The sequence below is a fragment of the Olea europaea genome, chromosome 3 (assembly GCF_002742605.1).
Source record: "Olea europaea var. sylvestris chromosome 3, O_europaea_v1, whole genome shotgun sequence".
In the NCBI taxonomy this organism is placed as follows: domain Eukaryota; kingdom Viridiplantae; phylum Streptophyta; class Magnoliopsida; order Lamiales; family Oleaceae; genus Olea; species Olea europaea.
Genome location: NC_036239.1, coordinates 24,771,998 through 24,789,963, shown reverse-complemented (window position 1 = coordinate 24,789,963; position 17,966 = coordinate 24,771,998). Strand labels below are relative to the sequence as shown.

The window sequence follows — 17,966 nt, the reverse complement described above, 5'->3', positions numbered from 1 at the left end:
ACACTTGTGGCAACTAGCACAGTCACCTGAATAAGATGTAACCACCAGTGAGAAAACGAAAAATACAAGCTTCGAATATCTAAAAGCACTGATTCGGAATCTAGACATACACGGCCATCACGGAATCTGGCAATAGTATCTTGCATCTGGTATGCTCGCATTTCTTGACTGTTATTATGCCCAATCAAACTTGCAGACTTAACAAAACTCAGGGAAGGAAGTTCCGCAAAAACCTACAAGTACATAGAACACATTAATGGTCATAGTGAGGCAATAGCTAGCAAAAGAATAAACCATAACTCACACAAATGTCATTTTTGTTAAACAATTGACCTTTGGAAGAACTAAGGCAGCCACAACACGTTCAACAAAGATTATTGCACGAAAATCCTCCATATGCTCATATCTCAGAAGTATTTTAATCAACGACTGCACCTTTGGTGTCACTTTTCCATCAGCAACAGCAGCTCCAATAATCGCATCAACATGCTCCCCACCAGAGACAACTATATCAGACAAGAATAAGCTAATTTTAACATTTAACAAAAATTCCATTATCAGGGACCGCCTATCAACAGTTGACCCATACAAACTCTTAGCAAATGTACAATTCGGGCAAGATGGTATCCTCTCATAACACTCCTTATATATGTTTCCATATCTTATATATGTTTCTATATCATTGAAAAATGTCTCACCTTCCCTGGAGGTTGAGTGTGTTAGAAATTATAAATTGTAGGCAATAAACTTGTCTAACTATTACAAGGTAGAATACCTTTTATAAAGTTACAAATAGCTCCAAAAAGAAATGATTACCTGATAATCACACAATCAATTATTAAGGAATATAATCTAATACAATTGGGAGAAAATTCAAGGAGAATGATATCTAATATTTCTATATCTACATCATCCCCTCAAACTCAATATGATGTTGTAGCAACCAATTTAGTTTGAAAATCAAATTGATCCGAGCAAGTTGTCGTTCCTAAGGCTCAAATGATACTTCAGAATTGCATGTACCGTGCATGCCGTCTAAGCCAATCACAAAACTAGAAGTTGATGAGAAAAACAATGTCTATCCAACAATTTAACAAGACCATGACCAAGACTTGATGCGCATATCCCACGAGCAGAAAGAACAGAGTCAAAATCAAACAATCAAGTAGTTTTTTTTACAACTAAACTTGCAAGGATAGATCATGTTAAAAATAGTACTGCAAAAATCTATGGGGGTTCACCAGCAATCCTCCCAAAGATAAAGACAAAGACTGGCCTAATGAAGACCCTGGCATGGCACACGAGGAAGTTAAGAAAATGTGATGGACAAAAAAAATGATGGAAAATAACAGGATTTTTATTTTTCTTCCCAATTGTTCTAGCGCCAACAAATCAGAATTTGTCCAACAAAAGCAGTGCGAGTGTTTTCTGATAGAGGCCAACTTATTGGATCCAAATCAGGATTGAACCAAGAAGAATTGCCATTAAAAATTTTTGATTGTACGGTGTTTGTCCATGTGCCAACTCATCTCCAGTCCAAATTCGATCCAAGAGCCGAAAAATGTACTTTTCTAGGCAATGCTCCTAATAAAAAAGGGTATAAGTGCTTTAATCCCTCCACTAGGAAAATTCATCCTAGTGTGGATGTAAACTTTATTGAAAATTTTCCTTTTTTATAGCAAAACTTCTCTTCAAGGGGAGAGTTCAAATGAAGATCACTTTTGGCAACAAAAAAAAAAAAAAAAACTGAAACCTGCAGTATTTTTTCCCGAGATAAATCAGAAAACAGAGATTTTTAAATGGTAAAAAGGGGGAAAATACAGATGTATCCATGCCAAATAAAATTGTATCAGAAATAAGTGAAGAAACTCTACAATCTATGTCCACTGAGCTCAGTGTTTATACTAGGCACAAGTTTAATTCTAATACCGAGAATAATCCAATCAGTCTTGAGCATGGTCAATCCTCACCTCCCAGTTCTCAAAGTCCAAGGAATCTTTCTATGAACTCCATTCCTTTATCTCTTTCTGAACTTGATATCCCTATTGCAATTTGAAAAGGAGTTAGGAATTGTACCCAATATCCCATTGCCAAATATCAGGTCAGGCCTATCAAAGACTCTTAAAAAAATATAGAGCTTTCACTTCAAATATCTCTCACTTATTCATTCCTAGAACTATACATGAAGCACTAGGGCACTCGGAGTGGAGGTCAGCACTTCAAGAAGAAATGAATGCTCTTCAGAAAAATAGAACCTGGGAAATTGTTGATCTACCTAAGGAGAAAAAGAAAGTGGGATGCAAGTGGATTTTCACAGTCAAGTGTAAGAACGATGGGAGTATTGAAAGATATAAAGCAAGGTTAGCAACTAAAGGCTTCACACAAACCAATGGAATTGACTACCAAGAAGCATCTGCGCCTGTTGCAAAAATCAATTCTATTCGGTTTTTAATTTCTCTTGCAGTACTAATTGGCCTTTACACCAATTAGATGTAAAGAATGCTTTCTTAAGTGGTGATTTGGAGGAAGAAGTGTTAATGGATTTGCCACTAGGTTTTGAAGAAAATTTTGAAACAGAAAAGGTTGGCAGATTAGAGAAGTCCTTGTATGGCCTCAAGCAATCTCCTAGGTCCTGGTTTGAAAGATTTGGAAAGGTAGTCAAGCTTCAAGGACATTCAAAGTCAAGCTGACCATAAAATGTTTTACAAGCACTCAAGAGAAGGGAAAATTGTTGTGTTAATTGTTTATGTAGATGACATGTCTCTAACTGATCATGATAGTCGGGAACTTGATAAATTGAAGAAAGCTCTTGATCGTGAGTTTGAGATTAAAGATTTCGGTTTCCTGATATACTTCCTTGGTATAGAGTTCATTTCTCAAAGGAAATATATACTCGTCTTATTAGGTGAAACGGGTTTACTTGGGTATAAAGTAGCAGAAACTCCTATATAACCGAATCCGAAACTTCATCCAGCAAGTCTGGAAGAGGTGAATGACAGAGAAAAATATCAATGCTTAATTGAGAGACTTATTTCTCTCTCTCACTCAACCTGACATTGCATTTGCTATAAGCATGGTGAGTCAATCCATGCACAACCAAATCATGGACACTTCGATGATGTATACAGAATTTTAAGATACTTAAAGGGGACCCCAAGAAAAGGGCTTCTATATGAGAATCGAGGACATCTCCAAGTAGATTTGTTTACTGATGCAAATTGGGCCTGATAGGAGATCAACTTCGGGGTATTGCACTTGTGTTGGAGGCAACTTGTGACTTGGAGGAGTAAAAAGCATCATTGACAGGCCATTGCCTCGTATACATACAATACATATGTAACTATAATCATTACACACTTCCATATGTATATAAATATATGTATGTAGAGGCTGCTAGAGAGAGCTGTCAAGAATTGTGCACGACTCCATAACCCTCTTTGTGGCTAGAAATAGTGCTGAAGTTGAGTTTAGAGCAGTAGCCCATGGCATTTGTGAAGTTTTGTGGATTAAACAGCTACTAATCCTTTACCTATACAGGTCTTTTGTGATGATAAAGCTGCAATTTCCATTGCACACAATCCAGTTCTCCATGATAGAACTAAACATGTAGAGGTTAACAAACATTATATCAAGGAGAAACTAGAAAGTGGACTAATTGTTATGCCCTATATACCAGTGATTGAACAGGTTGCAGATATACTCACTAGGGGATTACCCAAGAAGCAGTTTGATGATTTAGTAAGCAAGCTGGCCATGTATGACATCAAAAGAGCTTGAGAGGAAGTGTTGAGAATCTTGATCAAATCAAATAAATTCTGATTCGATTGTTACCTAATTCTTAGGGAAAGTTTGTTGTGAACACAATCTTCTAAGATTCCTATAAATCTAGATGTAGATATAGTTTGTTTTGTTGTAATTTATCTTCTACTATAGATTTAGTTTGTTGTGATATTGCTGATCTCTTGCTTGTTGTGATAAAGCTTTTCCTTAGATTGTAATCTATAAGCTTATCAAGTAGTTGTAATCTCTCTATTAAAGGAAGATTGTTCCCTTCCTTGTTTATTATACACACATTACATTTTATATCATAGTCCATAGGAGGATCTAGTCAACATGTCTTCCAATGCATAGTTTAAATTACAAATTTGATGGAAAGTACTGACCATGACTGTTAGTAAGCTCCCCTTCCTCTAGCTCCTCAGTCCCATTTCCAGCACCACTACCAATGTTGGCAACACTTGTAGTTTCTTCTGAAATGGCTCCCTCAGATAAATGGCATTGCAAGAGTGAGACAACTTTATGTAGGTACGATTCTTGAAACTTGACATCAAGTTGGTAGTTAGCCCTTTCATCATTTTGCAACGCAGTTAAAAATGCTTGTGCAACCTGCAAAAGTGAACAGGCTTTAAGGAAATATGGTACACAGTATTGACTCGCTTACAATGTGACTTAACTCCCCATATCTGGAATAGAATGCCTTCATTTTAACTTTCACCGTGTTGAGGAAAAGTTTCCACTTTCTAAAATTGACATTCATTAAACATATCTTCCTCAAACCATCATTCAGTAAAATAAAATCTGTGTTTTTCAAATACATTAGTAAAGCATCCCCACAAGCCCCCAGAACCAAAAGTAGAAACCAAACCACATCCCACCTTGACGACCGACCCATTTTCAGTAAAATTATGATAGACGTACCAAAGACATCCAAAATGAAAAGGCCCAGAGTGTATCAATATCCAAATTCCAAAACCATCATGGCTACCACCTCAAGGGGGGTGCAAAGGTGGAAGGAGAAGGTAATAAATATACTGATTTAACTAAATAGGGAAATTGGCAAAACATTGCAGTCAAACGTTTCTCCAAATAATTTAGCCACATCAAACCAGGACATTCAATTCAATGTTGACAAGTCCATGAAATCCACAAGTCATCACCTTATAAGCACACCATTGTCCCAGTTCACCGAGTGCATAGTTGATAGCTCTCAGTTTTTGAATTAAATTTGCAGCACCATCACTTTCTGTACGTTCAGACACACCATAAACTTGGCGCATCTCTTCCTTAGCACCAGCATCTCTTGCTCCCATAAATTGCCATTTACTTTTTCTGGAGCTTGACCGAGCTGCCTCTTCAACGGCCTGCTCCAATTGTTTTATTTGTTGATGGAGGGACCATAAACTAGCAGCTTTGTCATACTCCACTACTATTTCTAAGGGCATCGGTACATGTTTCTCCAACTCCTTACGATCCTTTATAGTACAAACTATGGAATCTAGTTTACTTTCCAAATTACGAATTTTTACAGCACAATCCACTTGGCTAGAAACGCCTGCATTATGCATAGGAAAGAACAGTTATTTGAAAAGGAATAGAGGACGGAGGAGGGGGATGTCAGTATCAATGTATCACTGAAGTTCAAAAATATAATAAGAAGAAAAGAATAAGTCACTTTTTAGTTGGGATTAAAATCAGATTTTTAGTAGATTTTGATAGAAGTTGATGAAATGTATGATTTAAAAGTTGATAAAAGTTGTGAATCCCATAAAATGTGGTTGAAAATGAGTTTGAGAAAAAATAAGTTTTAAGAAATGAGGGCCAACCAGCTGCCAAAACTAAAGCAATACATTAATTCATAAAGACTTAACAAAAAAAGATACTGCCTCCAAGAAACCCGTTATCTTACAAAACAATTTAATTTACAGCATAAGAAACAAATCAGAAAAGTACCCTTCAAGTTAACAGGAGATGCAGTCATGCCAAAAACTGAAGGTCTTTTCTCCCTTGGTGTTGTGTGATAGAACTCAGACATGACCAAAGAATATGGATGTTTCTTCACAGCATGGTGACACTCATCCAATACAAGGAGATTGATGGCATCCATTCTTACTATACTGTGTCTAAGTATGTTTAAAAGAATTTGAGCCGTCATCACTAAAACCTGTGTGAAGAAGCAACATAAGTGAGTAAAATTAAACATGACTGACACTTTAGCAAATTAAATGCCAGCACTTGAGTGGATAAACTTTAAAGTGCAGCCTTCATACATATTTTCTGCCAAGTCCTAAAATCCACTAAATCGCATGTTCATACATATTTTATTGCTAAGTCTTAAAATCCACTAAAATGACAATTCATATGGGTTTTAAAAACTCACTTAATCACTGTTTCTTTAGGATAGTTTCAGTTTGGCCATCAACTTTAATTTGTTCGATTGAATTTGGAAATTTTTAACACGTAAAATTTAAAAATCTCTACTTATCTACAACATATATTAATTATATGCTGATTTCATTAAATCTTATTAAGTTATTGAAGAACATGCCAAGTCAAAAAGTTCATAAAGTAATTTATTTCTCTCATCCTCATTTCAAAGTGAGAACAGCCGAAACAGTTATAAATTAGGTCTTTGCCTCCCCCCCCCCCCCCCCCCCCCCCCCACTGTAGAAACCAAACCACATCCCACCTTGACGACCGACCCATTTTCAGTAAAATTATGATAGACGTACCAAAGACATCCAAAATGAAAAGGCCCAGAGTGTATCAATATCCAAATTCCAAAACCATCATGGCTACCACCTCAAGGGGGGTGCAAAGGTGGAAGGAGAAGGTAATAAATATACTGATTTAACTAAATAGGGAAATTAGCAAAACATTGCAGTCAAACGTTTCTCCAAATAATTTAGCCACATCAAACCAGGACATTCAATTCAATGTTGACAAGTCCATGAAATCCACAAGTCATCACCTTATAAGCACACCATTGTCCCAGTTCACCGAGTGCATAGTTGATAGCTCTCAGTTTTTGAATTAAATTTGCAGCACCATCACTTTCTGTACGTTCAGACACACCATAAACTTGGCGCATCTCTTCCTTAGCACCAGCATCTCTTGCTCCCATAAATTGCCATTTACTTTTTCTGGAGCTTGACCGAGCTGCCTCTTCAACGGCCTGCTCCAATTGTTTTATTTGTTGATGGAGGGACCATAAACTAGCAGCTTTGTCATACTCCACTACTATTTCTAAGGGCATCGGTACATGTTTCTCCAACTCCTTACGATCCTTTATAGTACAAACTATGGAATCTAGTTTACTTTCCAAATTACGAATTTTTACAGCACAATCCACTTGGCTAGAAACGCCTGCATTATGCATAGGAAAGAACAGTTATTTGAAAAGGAATAGAGGACGGAGGAGGGGGATGTCAGTATCAATGTATCACTGAAGTTCAAAAATATAATAAGAAGAAAAGAATAAGTCACTTTTTAGTTGGGATTAAAATCAGATTTTTAGTAGATTTTGATAGAAGTTGATGAAATGTATGATTTAAAAGTTGATAAAAGTTGTGAATCCCATAAAATGTGGTTGAAAATGAGTTTGAGAAAAAATAAGTTTTAAGAAATGAGGGCCAACCAGCTGCCAAAACTAAAGCAATACATTAATTCATAAAGACTTAACAAAAAAAGATACTGCCTCCAAGAAACCCGTTATCTTACAAAACAATTTAATTTACAGCATAAGAAACAAATCAGAAAAGTACCCTTCAAGTTAACAGGAGATGCAGTCATGCCAAAAACTGAAGGTCTTTTCTCCCTTGGTGTTGTGTGATAGAACTCAGACATGACCAAAGAATATGGATGTTTCTTCACAGCATGGTGACACTCATCCAATACAAGGAGATTGATGGCATCCATTCTTACTATACTGTGTCTAAGTATGTTTAAAAGAATTTGAGCCGTCATCACTAAAACCTGTGTGAAGAAGCAACATAAGTGAGTAAAATTAAACATGACTGACACTTTAGCAAATTAAATGCCAGCACTTGAGTGGATAAACTTTAAAGTGCAGCCTTCATACATATTTTCTGCCAAGTCCTAAAATCCACTAAATCGCATGTTCATACATATTTTATTGCTAAGTCTTAAAATCCACTAAAATGACAATTCATATGGGTTTTAAAAACTCACTTAATCACTGTTTCTTTAGGATAGTTTCAGTTTGGCCATCAACTTTAATTTGTTCGATTGAATTTGGAAATTTTTAACACGTAAAATTTAAAAATCTCTACTTATCTACAACATATATTAATTATATGCTGATTTCATTAAATCTTATTAAGTTATTGAAGAACATGCCAAGTCAAAAAGTTCATAAAGTAATTTATTTCTCTCATCCTCATTTCAAAGTGAGAACAGCCGAAACAGTTATAAATTAGGTCTTTGCCTCCCCCCCCCCCCCCCCCCCCCCCCCACTTTTGCTGTTGAAGGCGTCGTGTGAATAAAGGTTACAGCAAAGGCCTTGACCATGCAAAGTGACTTTCAAAGAGAATTGCGTTTCATCCCTTTCTCTCCAACTTGTGCTTCTTTGTTCGCTTTTCAAAAAATTGTCCACTGTTTATTCGTATTTTTTATGAAAGAAGTGAACCAATTTTCCCGGTAGCATCGTCCAGTCCAGTTTTCATAATATTTATTTAAGCAGAATCCCATGCCCCGATGGCAAAATTTGCCAAAACTGCGTACCTATCCTCTAGAACTAGCTTCTTATCAACTTTTATGTGCATGTTGAGTGACACCAATGCTCAATTATATAAGTAAGGAAAAAACTCAAATATAAAACAAAACATCAAATTCTTGGCTCAAATAACACATTTCAGCTGCAAGAACCTATACTACTACTACTACAGTACTATTCTATAAGATTTAATAAAACCATGGTTGCATCTGTTATGTCGGAACACGAGTTCATTAGAAGACGTCATATACATTTTCTTGATTCCTGAATTTGGGTAGAGATACTCAAGCCTTCAATCAGGTATACGGTTGCTTAGAACTTAAGTTATCTTATAGACGAGAATCTCTAAACCGAGGTTGTTTCTGTTTTAACATTCACACATAGCAATTCAATGAGAAAGCAATAACGTTTATTTAAAAAATATATATATCAATTGAAGATTGCAGACCCACGTCCTACTCTCGGTTGACAACGAATTTATGAATACTGATATTGGTCCAAACAGAAAATTGTACTTCAGATTCTTTTCAATCTAAAGATTTTGAGGTGCTTACCAGGAATCAATCAAACAAGCCAAACACATCCTACATCATTACTACTTAAGATTCTGACCAACTAGTTGCAGTATCATAATTTGTCATGTCTGACCTTTTGAGTTCTCTATATTGCCCAGTCATAAGCTAGACTGCTGCTATTTTAGAATTATTTCTTGCTTTCCAAATCTACCATACTAGATGGAGTTAAGTCTATGGTCCCCTTCATTCTCATTATTTTCTTTTTTCCTAGGGCTGTCTCCATGTCTCCCTCCATCACTTGTACTCTTATTTTCACGATATTAGTCATAAATGCAAGGGATCCACACCAAACTCTTAATCACTTCAAAGACCGAAAAAAGATATCTTCAAAGAGTAAGTACTCTCTGCCCACGCTACCTTTAAGTATACACTTTAAGGACAATGGCAAAAGATAAAACAGCATTGTTATGCTTCAATAAATAGACAATATGATATACCTTCATTATAAAAGCCTGTTTACTTATGTTTTCTCAAACAAATATTTTGGGAGTTTCAAAGATCTTTTGGGTGGAAGAAGTTTTTCTTAAATTAGATCAATATTTAATCAAATCAAGTGCAACTTCAGGTTTCACTGTTCAAAGTACCTGTTTTGATTCAAACTCGCGCTGCCACCTTCGGGCATCCCAGAAATCTTGACCCATTTCCCCACAATAATGACCGACTTGATAACCCGTTTGTTCACGGATTACTTCTGCTTGCTGCATTATTGATGACAAAAAAGAATCATTAAGATACAAGTTAACATATTGAACCAGCAGAAAATTCCTCAGTTATTCATCAATTTAACAATTACCTGATAAACAAGTGGAACTTTAGGAACCAAAAAGACAGCCAGCATTTTCTTATTCTGCTTTTGCAGTTTAACATACACACTTTTTATAAGGAGGACCGCTATAAGCGTTTTCCCAGCGCCGGTTTCCAGAAAAGCAATAGTGTTTCTCATTTTTGCCTGTTCAAGGACATCCAACTGGTACTGGCGAGCTTGTTCCTCAGGAATTTTCTCTTTCAGCTCTTCGGGTTTCCTCTCTTCTGAGCCTCCACCATGTTTGTGGCTTTTCTCAGTATGCATTTTCTCATCTCTGTTTCGACAAGCTTCCCAAGAACCATGTCGGAAGACCAAATCATTAGTTTCCTTGTCCCTCTCCCAGTAACCCCTTCCTTCCCGGCAATCCCGGTCCTTCCTGCTAACAGTAGTAAAGCGCTCTCTTCTCCTTACTTGATCCCTGTCCCGTCCATCCACCTCCACATCATCCCAGCTGCGAGGTCTCTTCCTGCCAAGATCCCTATCCCAACTTCTCTCACTCTTTTTGTCACTGTTGCGAGCCCTTCTGCCAAATCTTTCCTCGGATTCATGAAATTCCCGAGGTCTCTTGACATTTTCATTTCCATTGCACTTGAATTCATTGCTATGACAAGGCAGTTTCTTGCCATTATAATTAGTAATTTCAGACCTATAAACTGAGTGTTGATGCTGGAGGTACACTTGCTCGGAAGACAATTGAAGATCATCAACTTCATCCAAACTACAGTGAGCGGATACCTCCGGCAAATCAGCACCATTTTTGATATTGTCAAGTATCTGATCTATTCCACCAAAGAAACCAGAATCAATGCAGCTATCCTGATTATGTGGTTCTGGATTAACTGCATCAAAATCGTTGATGAGATCATTACAGGAGATGTCCTCACAAGCATCCAGCCAGTAGGAGGGTCTAACATCGGAAGTTGGAGCATCGATATTAGTTGAAACCCTACACTCCTCATCCATTTCTTACAATGACTTCAATTTAGTTGAATAACAATAATACAACAATAGTAAAACGGAATCAACCCAACTTTTTTTTCCCTTTAATGCAGTATTTATGCAGCAAAGAAATTATTGAAAATACAGCACCAAAATACTAAAAAAAGAAAAGAAAAAGTAAAGAATCGAAATTCAAAACCAGATTAAATAAAAAAAAAAAAGAATATTCAAGTTAAGACTAATTTCAATTCTAAGCTAGTGTATAGAGAGAAAGAATGAATGGAGAAAGCAGATAAGCGTGAAATAGACCGTACGAAGCAACCAAACCAATTTGTGTGATTCAAAGATTCCCCACGGTCTATATTACGCCATTCTGCTCTCTCATCACTTCACTTTTCCTTTTTCTTCCCCAATAAACTCAAATCTCTAATTTTTCTTCCCTCAATCGCTGCTCTTATGTCACTCCTCACTCTACTTTTTTTCCAAATCTGTCTCAATCTCTCTCGCTCGCTGTTAATAAATAGCGTTGAGACTCGAGAGAGAGAGAAACAGACAGAACGGGGCGTAGCTATAGCAAAAGTAAAAAGGCCAAAAGCTAATTCACACTTGAGGCGGTCCTTCAATGAAACGTGTTTGGCTAATCATTTAGGGTTTGTTTGAGCAAAATATTTTTTTGGAGAACAAATTTTACAATAGTAATTTTTTAAGGAATATATTATTAAAAAAAATTGAACTGACGTGTAAAATTGTGATATTGATAGAATGTATGGTTAATAATGAGTTTATAAACAAGTAAATTTTTAAAAAATCTGGCTGATTTAGCCTCTGTTTGCCCATATTATTTTCAAATTTTAATAGTTGAAATAATATTTTTTTTAAATGTGTGGTTAAAAAAGAATGAAAATTTTTTTATTTACATGTAATATTATTTTATGAAAGATTGTGTGATTGAAAATAATAGAGCAAAAAAGAATGAGAAGAAGATTGGGACCAAACGGGGCTTAATTACATTGGTAAATTTCAAAATATATCGCTTTATTAGTTAACATAGGAAATCAGGAATAAATTTATAAAATATCCGAGTTGAGTAGGCCAGTTTTTTTAAGTGTTTAAAATTATTTACGCTCCCAATGTACTCAAGATATACTTTGCATACATCAGTTAAAAGATGTACGCAAAAAAATTATTTGTTTCAAGAAGGAATTTCAGAATTTCGTCTCTTTTTGGGTCCCGAAAAGTGTTTATTTTTCAGAATAAAAATAATTTGATATGTTGAAAATTTCTTGTCATAATTATTCACCCTTGAAATGCATCTCAATATTTAGAAGTTAATAGATCATACGAGCAGCGTGTGTGATCTAACTTTCTAAGTTTAGGTATATAAGTTAACTGGCACCATGCATTAATAGAGGTAAGACTTTCGTTGTAATAGATATATGATATAAGAAAATAAATATTGTGTAAAAATAATTATATTAGAATTATAAAGGAGTTTGATGTAATTTTTAGCCTATGAATAGTCTTTGTATTAAATTATTTAAAAAGATTATTATTGTTGTGTAAAAAATTATATTCTATTCTATTTAGATGAAGGAATTAGAATCCAATTTTTCAAAGGAAAAGACAATGTCAACTCGATTCAGATCAGACACATATATTCCAATCTAATCTTCAAATCCAGAAGTGGTAGTAAATTCTCTTTTCCTCAATCCTCATTCCATTGTCCTTTCGCATATATAATTATATATTCGCATTACTATAAACCAAATATGCAAATCATATGTGCTTTATTCTTCTACACAATCTCTCTGTGTTAATGTTGAAAAGCTGGCAATGATTGTTCAGTTCACAAGTTTAACTCTACTGCGTTGCATATGTTGAAAGTAACAATAATGGAGAGTAGACGAAGATGAAGATGAATGTTCGTGTGAAACCCGCAAGCGTACGGGATCGTTGTACAAGTAATAAGATTTGTGAGTTAAGAGTATCGTTCCCACGAGGAATAAAATCTAATATTTAGTTAAGTAACTTTTACTAAGTTCGAAATAAAATAAAATCAAAAAAGTTGTGATTTGTATGTTTTCTATATTAATCTTAAACTAAGAAAGCAAATAAAATATTTATTTAATATGTGAATATTTGTATTGAAATCGTGTATCCCCCTGTTGCCATTTAATTCAACTCTTAATTTATAATTTAGTACATTTATGCATTTAAAACAATCGATAATCCACTTTTATTTAATATTCTTTTCCAAAATATATTAAATATATGTTTAACACGATTCGATCATATTCCTAATCCGAATTCATATGAAAAACATGCATTGATTCACAGGATTTATCACACATGATGCACATACTATAGATATTATTCCTAACACCTATTGTTCATGTGTTGATTTTATCACGTTCTAGACTTATTGTGAGTATTTCTACACTACAACAAGCAACTTACTATGTAATTGGTAATCAAGTAATTAAATAGTTCAATGGGAATGCAAAATCAATCAAGAAAAAATCATAAAGTACTAAATTAATTGTCTTGTATTAAAATAAACAAACAATAGGGTCCATCATTCATCCAATACAATGAGAAACTAGCATGGCATATTAATATATAAATTACAATAAAAATTCTAGAAAAATATCACACAGATCATGAAAAAATACAAAAGATGTTGATCTTCAAGTCCAAAGCTGAATTCTTCAAAATTTGATGTAATTGAACTTCAATTCCTTGCTATATCTTGATCTTCTCTCTCAAAAGATAGTAACTAGCCCCTTGTTCTTAATGAATTTGATGAAATTATTGTGCATGAAGAGGCAAGAGAGAGACCATTTCATTGCTGCCCATATCTTATATTTATATAATGAAATTAGTCAAAATTCACGTCCAAATTGTCTTCCAAAAGAGTTTGAATCAAGTAAGGAAAGTTGCCTTCGCTCGCACATAATGTTGTTTCTGCACAACTTTCAGTATTTTGGTCATAACTTTCTCTTTCAGTGTTCGATTTAAGTGATTCAAAGTGCATTCGAAAGCGAGTTAAAAGAGCTACAATTCTTCTAGAAATACAATTTCTTCAATTCAAACATTCTTCATCCGAAAAATGGGTCTCAAATTTACCAAAAATCTTGAAGATATCTTATATGATTGGAAGTCGATTTATGGTAATACTCTGATCATTTCCCTTTCATTTTTGGCTCCAATTTGCATTCAATTGACTCCTATCAATTTTCAAAGTATCTTCTATGGTCTAAATCAACCATTAGATATTTATACTTTGGTCCTCATACTTTGGATTTACTTCATTTTAGCCATTTCTGTTCTTTTTTCCAATTCTTTTTTGAAACATGAACTTTTCCTTAAAAAAAAGCAATAAATAATAAATTAGGTACTAATTCGTTCAAAGAATAACAAAATATCATCATTTAGGATCCCAAGTTAGTGTAGAAACTACACTTATCAATGAAAATACCAAAATTTGAATAAATACCAATAATTGAACATGTAATAAATAGTCCTCAAACGATATCTGTCTCATCTTCAAATGCTCTCAAAGAATAAAATGGCAAATAGTTTATACGATTTATTAAGAATCACCAAACACAAGTGTTTGATGTTTCATCAAAGTGAACTAAATGAAAACTTGAAAATTGAATATGTATAAGAATTGTTGTAATCTATCGTTGATGCATGGAATGGTTGTTGTTTTTCATGCATTGAGAGATGAAAATTATCTTCTATTTATAGTTTTCGATCAACAAATCTCGAAACTGTTCCAATTTTATGAGAATATGGAACTTTTCATCCAAAAGCCACCAGATTTTCATGCCCATGTGATTCCATGGGAAAAACCATAGCCCCAATTTTGGCCCTCATCAATTCATTCACACATTTAGCCCAATTAAGGTCCAATATCAAATTCACTGTATAATATAATTTTGAACAATAGATTATAATAATATCTCACTTGTTCAAAATTATGTCAATCACATATTCAAACTTAGCAACACTTTATGCATAAGAATTAAATATCTTTCGATTTGAATCTAATCATAGTATAAATATCACAAAATATTATTAAAATTCTATGTAGCACGAAAGTTTTGAAATGGATATTTCTTGTGATAATATCAGTGAAATCACACACATAAGTATTATGTTTTCACAAGTTCTACTAATTCACTTAGTGCTATTATGACATTGCACTTATTCTATTCGTTGAACTTTTAAGTAAGAAAATCTAATTCTCTATTGAAGCGGTACCATCTCGAAGTTTACATAGGTAAAATACTTTCAGTATTTTTGTTATTTTTAGAGATACTTATATTCCGTACTAAATTTCATTAAGAAATTTTAAACTTATCCTTTCAACTTATAAAACTGAAATTTCTTTCAATATCAATGTCTCTCTTGAATGGTTCAAAGAAAGTAGCTTTCGAAGTTTCAACAAAAGCGATCCGTTATTAAGAAGCACATTTTGGGGTGAAAAAAATTCTTTGAATGGTTTTATCCCATCCTCATTGGATAAAAATGTTTGAAGCATTTTCGTCTCGGATAAGAGAAAGTCAACATATGTGTTCGAGCATTCTATGGCATAATTTGGTTCCTTCGAGCATTAAAAGCATTATCAATGTAAATGTGAATTGTTTTGAAGATGGTATATATACATATACATATACAGTGAGGTAAGGTTGTAGTGGTTTATCATCATAGGCACTATTCAAATAGGAGAACCTGATTTGATTGATGGATATTTGTTGAATAGACGTTGATCAGCCCGTGTTGAGACCGGAGTAGGCTGTGTTAGGGTGGTCCCGTTTGTAGGTTTGGTAAGAATCAGTCTATCTTATTTAACTATTTTTATTATGGTAAATTGTTATAACTTCATTTTATTTAATTATGTCCTCTATTTCAAATTGGTTTAGGAGATCTAGTAGTAGATCTGAAAGTAATTCAAATACTCCAAATATTTTTCAAAATATAGAAGAATTAGATTAAGCATCTACATCTGCATCAAATGATTTTAATCAACATGAACTCCAAATTGCTCAAATAGAACAAAAACTTTAAAACTTGACTATTCCAAAGATAGAGAAAAACTCTATCTATGAAATAGAAAATTTTGATTTTTCTCAAAATTATTTTATCAAAATTTTTGAACAAACAATACCAATCAAAAGTCAAAATGTATTTATCAATCTATTTTAAAAAAAAAAATCAATTGAATCACATAGGAAGAAATTTAATATCTTCATGGTGGATTAATTCAAATTGCTGTCAAACCATTGTTTCGACTTAGTTTAGATATTCCTATTCTCTTATCTCTTACCAATAAGAGACTTCTCAAATTTGAAAATTCATTATTATCCCAATTTTCCAATTAATCTCAATGATGAAGCCATTTTTAATACTCTAAATCTTCATATTCAAACAAAAAATCTTGATTTTGATGATCGTTCAAATGCCTTTGCTGTAATATACAGAGTATATTACAAACTCATAAATACTCAACTCAATATTGGTGCTCTTCGTTCATCCTCGAAAGATGAAAATATTTTGGTTGAATGCAATCCTTTTCATTTAAACACGATAATTCCCAAGAGAATTCCTTGGAATCTTCAATTTCGAGGACTTGAATGGAATTTTGAAAACATTCAGAGTCCTATTCCTACTCCTGTTCAAATAATTCCCAAATTCTTACATTTCCTGATGAAAAAGTTAAGATGGCCTTCAAAAGATCTTCTTCTAGGCTTTAAAGATCTACTCTTCTAGATCCGAGAGCAGACCTTGAACTTCTTTTCAATCTACAAGAAATTCAACATCTTTTCTTTTTGGTGTTGATTTCAATCCAATTATTCCAAAACCTCAATATAAAGAAAAGGATGAAGATTCTAAAAACTAGAATCTCCAACTTTTCTAACTTTATGGTACCTCCGTCAGAAAATTTTGAACATCAATTTAATGTTATTTCTTCAAGAATTGACAGAAAAATGAGTTCAAACTGATCAAAATCCAATTGTCAAAAATTTTTGAAAATTATTTCGCAAAAGTTTCTCAAAAGAAGAAAGAAAATCTTTTTGGAAAGAATTCTAAAAATTCCCAAAAGATTTAAGTTTTTATGATTGGGTTTATTTCAAAGTTTTTGGTCAAAAACCTATTCAAAAACCCATTCAAAAACTTATTCAAGAACCTATTAAATAAAAAATTCATGCAACATCTACTGCAAAAAAGACTTAAAAACTCCAAGTGGAGATACTATTCAATCTTTTCATCCTCCTTTACGTGAGATCTCAATTTTACATGGTACTACTAAAATTCTTACTTCTTCTATCAACATTTTGAGTATTTTCCCCATTTCCATCTCTACTCTTCCCCCTGGGCCCATTTTGATATCAGAATTGATTTAGTGGGAGATAAATCATTCTCAAGATAATTTAAGAAATCTTTATATTTTTTTACTATCTTTATTTCAATATTACAATTTCAAAGTTCATTTCAATATTTCATTTCAAAAGTTTGATCAATAAAATTACTTTTTCTATCAACATTTTGAGTATTTTCCCTATTTCCATCTCTACTCTTCGCCCTAGGCCCTTTTTGGTATCAAAGCCATAAGAGAGTGAGGTGAGATTGTAGTGGTTTATAACCATAAGCACTATTCAAATAGGAGAACCTAATTTGATTCCTAGATGTATGCTGAATATCAAATAATCAATCTTATTGAATCCATGACTATGTGTTGCAAAACATATTTAGGAAAATGAATCAATGAAAATAATGATGTCCATAATATCATTTTTGGTTTTACAGGACAACTTGATCAATGGTGGATCAATTATCTATCTCAAAATGAAAAGGATTCAATACTTAATGGTGTCAAAAGAGATAATAATGGAAACATTATTAGAACTCGAGATGGTCAAAATATTAATGATAGTTACAATGTTTTAGCTTGTACTATTATCAAACATTTCCTTGGAACCCCCACAAATTTGCTACAAATTCAAAATGAGATCTTAATGAATTTAAGATGTCCAAAACTTCAAGATTTTTGATGGTATAAAGACATGTTTTTATCTCGTATTATGTTACGAGAAGACTGTCAACAATCATATTGGGAAGAAAAATT

At 33.7% G+C, this 17,966-nt stretch overlaps 1 protein-coding gene across 1 annotated transcript in view; it reads right to left on the bottom strand.

Moving 5' to 3' along the window:
- LOC111380386 (endoribonuclease Dicer homolog 1) overlaps positions 1 to 11,423 on the bottom strand; it is a 22,990-nt gene extending 11,567 nt beyond the window's left edge. Inside the window, exons 1-8 of the mRNA XM_023003936.1 lie at positions 9,881 to 11,423; positions 9,672 to 9,785; positions 7,542 to 7,752; positions 6,749 to 7,143; positions 4,164 to 4,386; positions 334 to 506; positions 111 to 233; positions 7 to 26 (exon numbers count right to left, since the gene is read on the bottom strand). Of these exons, the coding sequence (XP_022859704.1) occupies positions 7 to 26; positions 111 to 233; positions 334 to 506; positions 4,164 to 4,386; positions 6,749 to 7,143; positions 7,542 to 7,752; positions 9,672 to 9,785; positions 9,881 to 10,855 (2,234 nt within the window). The 5' untranslated portion in view covers positions 10,856 to 11,423. The remainder of the gene's footprint in view (positions 1 to 6; positions 27 to 110; positions 234 to 333; positions 507 to 4,163; positions 4,387 to 6,748; positions 7,144 to 7,541; positions 7,753 to 9,671; positions 9,786 to 9,880) is intronic.
- Between the last annotated feature and the right edge of the window lie 6,543 nt (positions 11,424 to 17,966).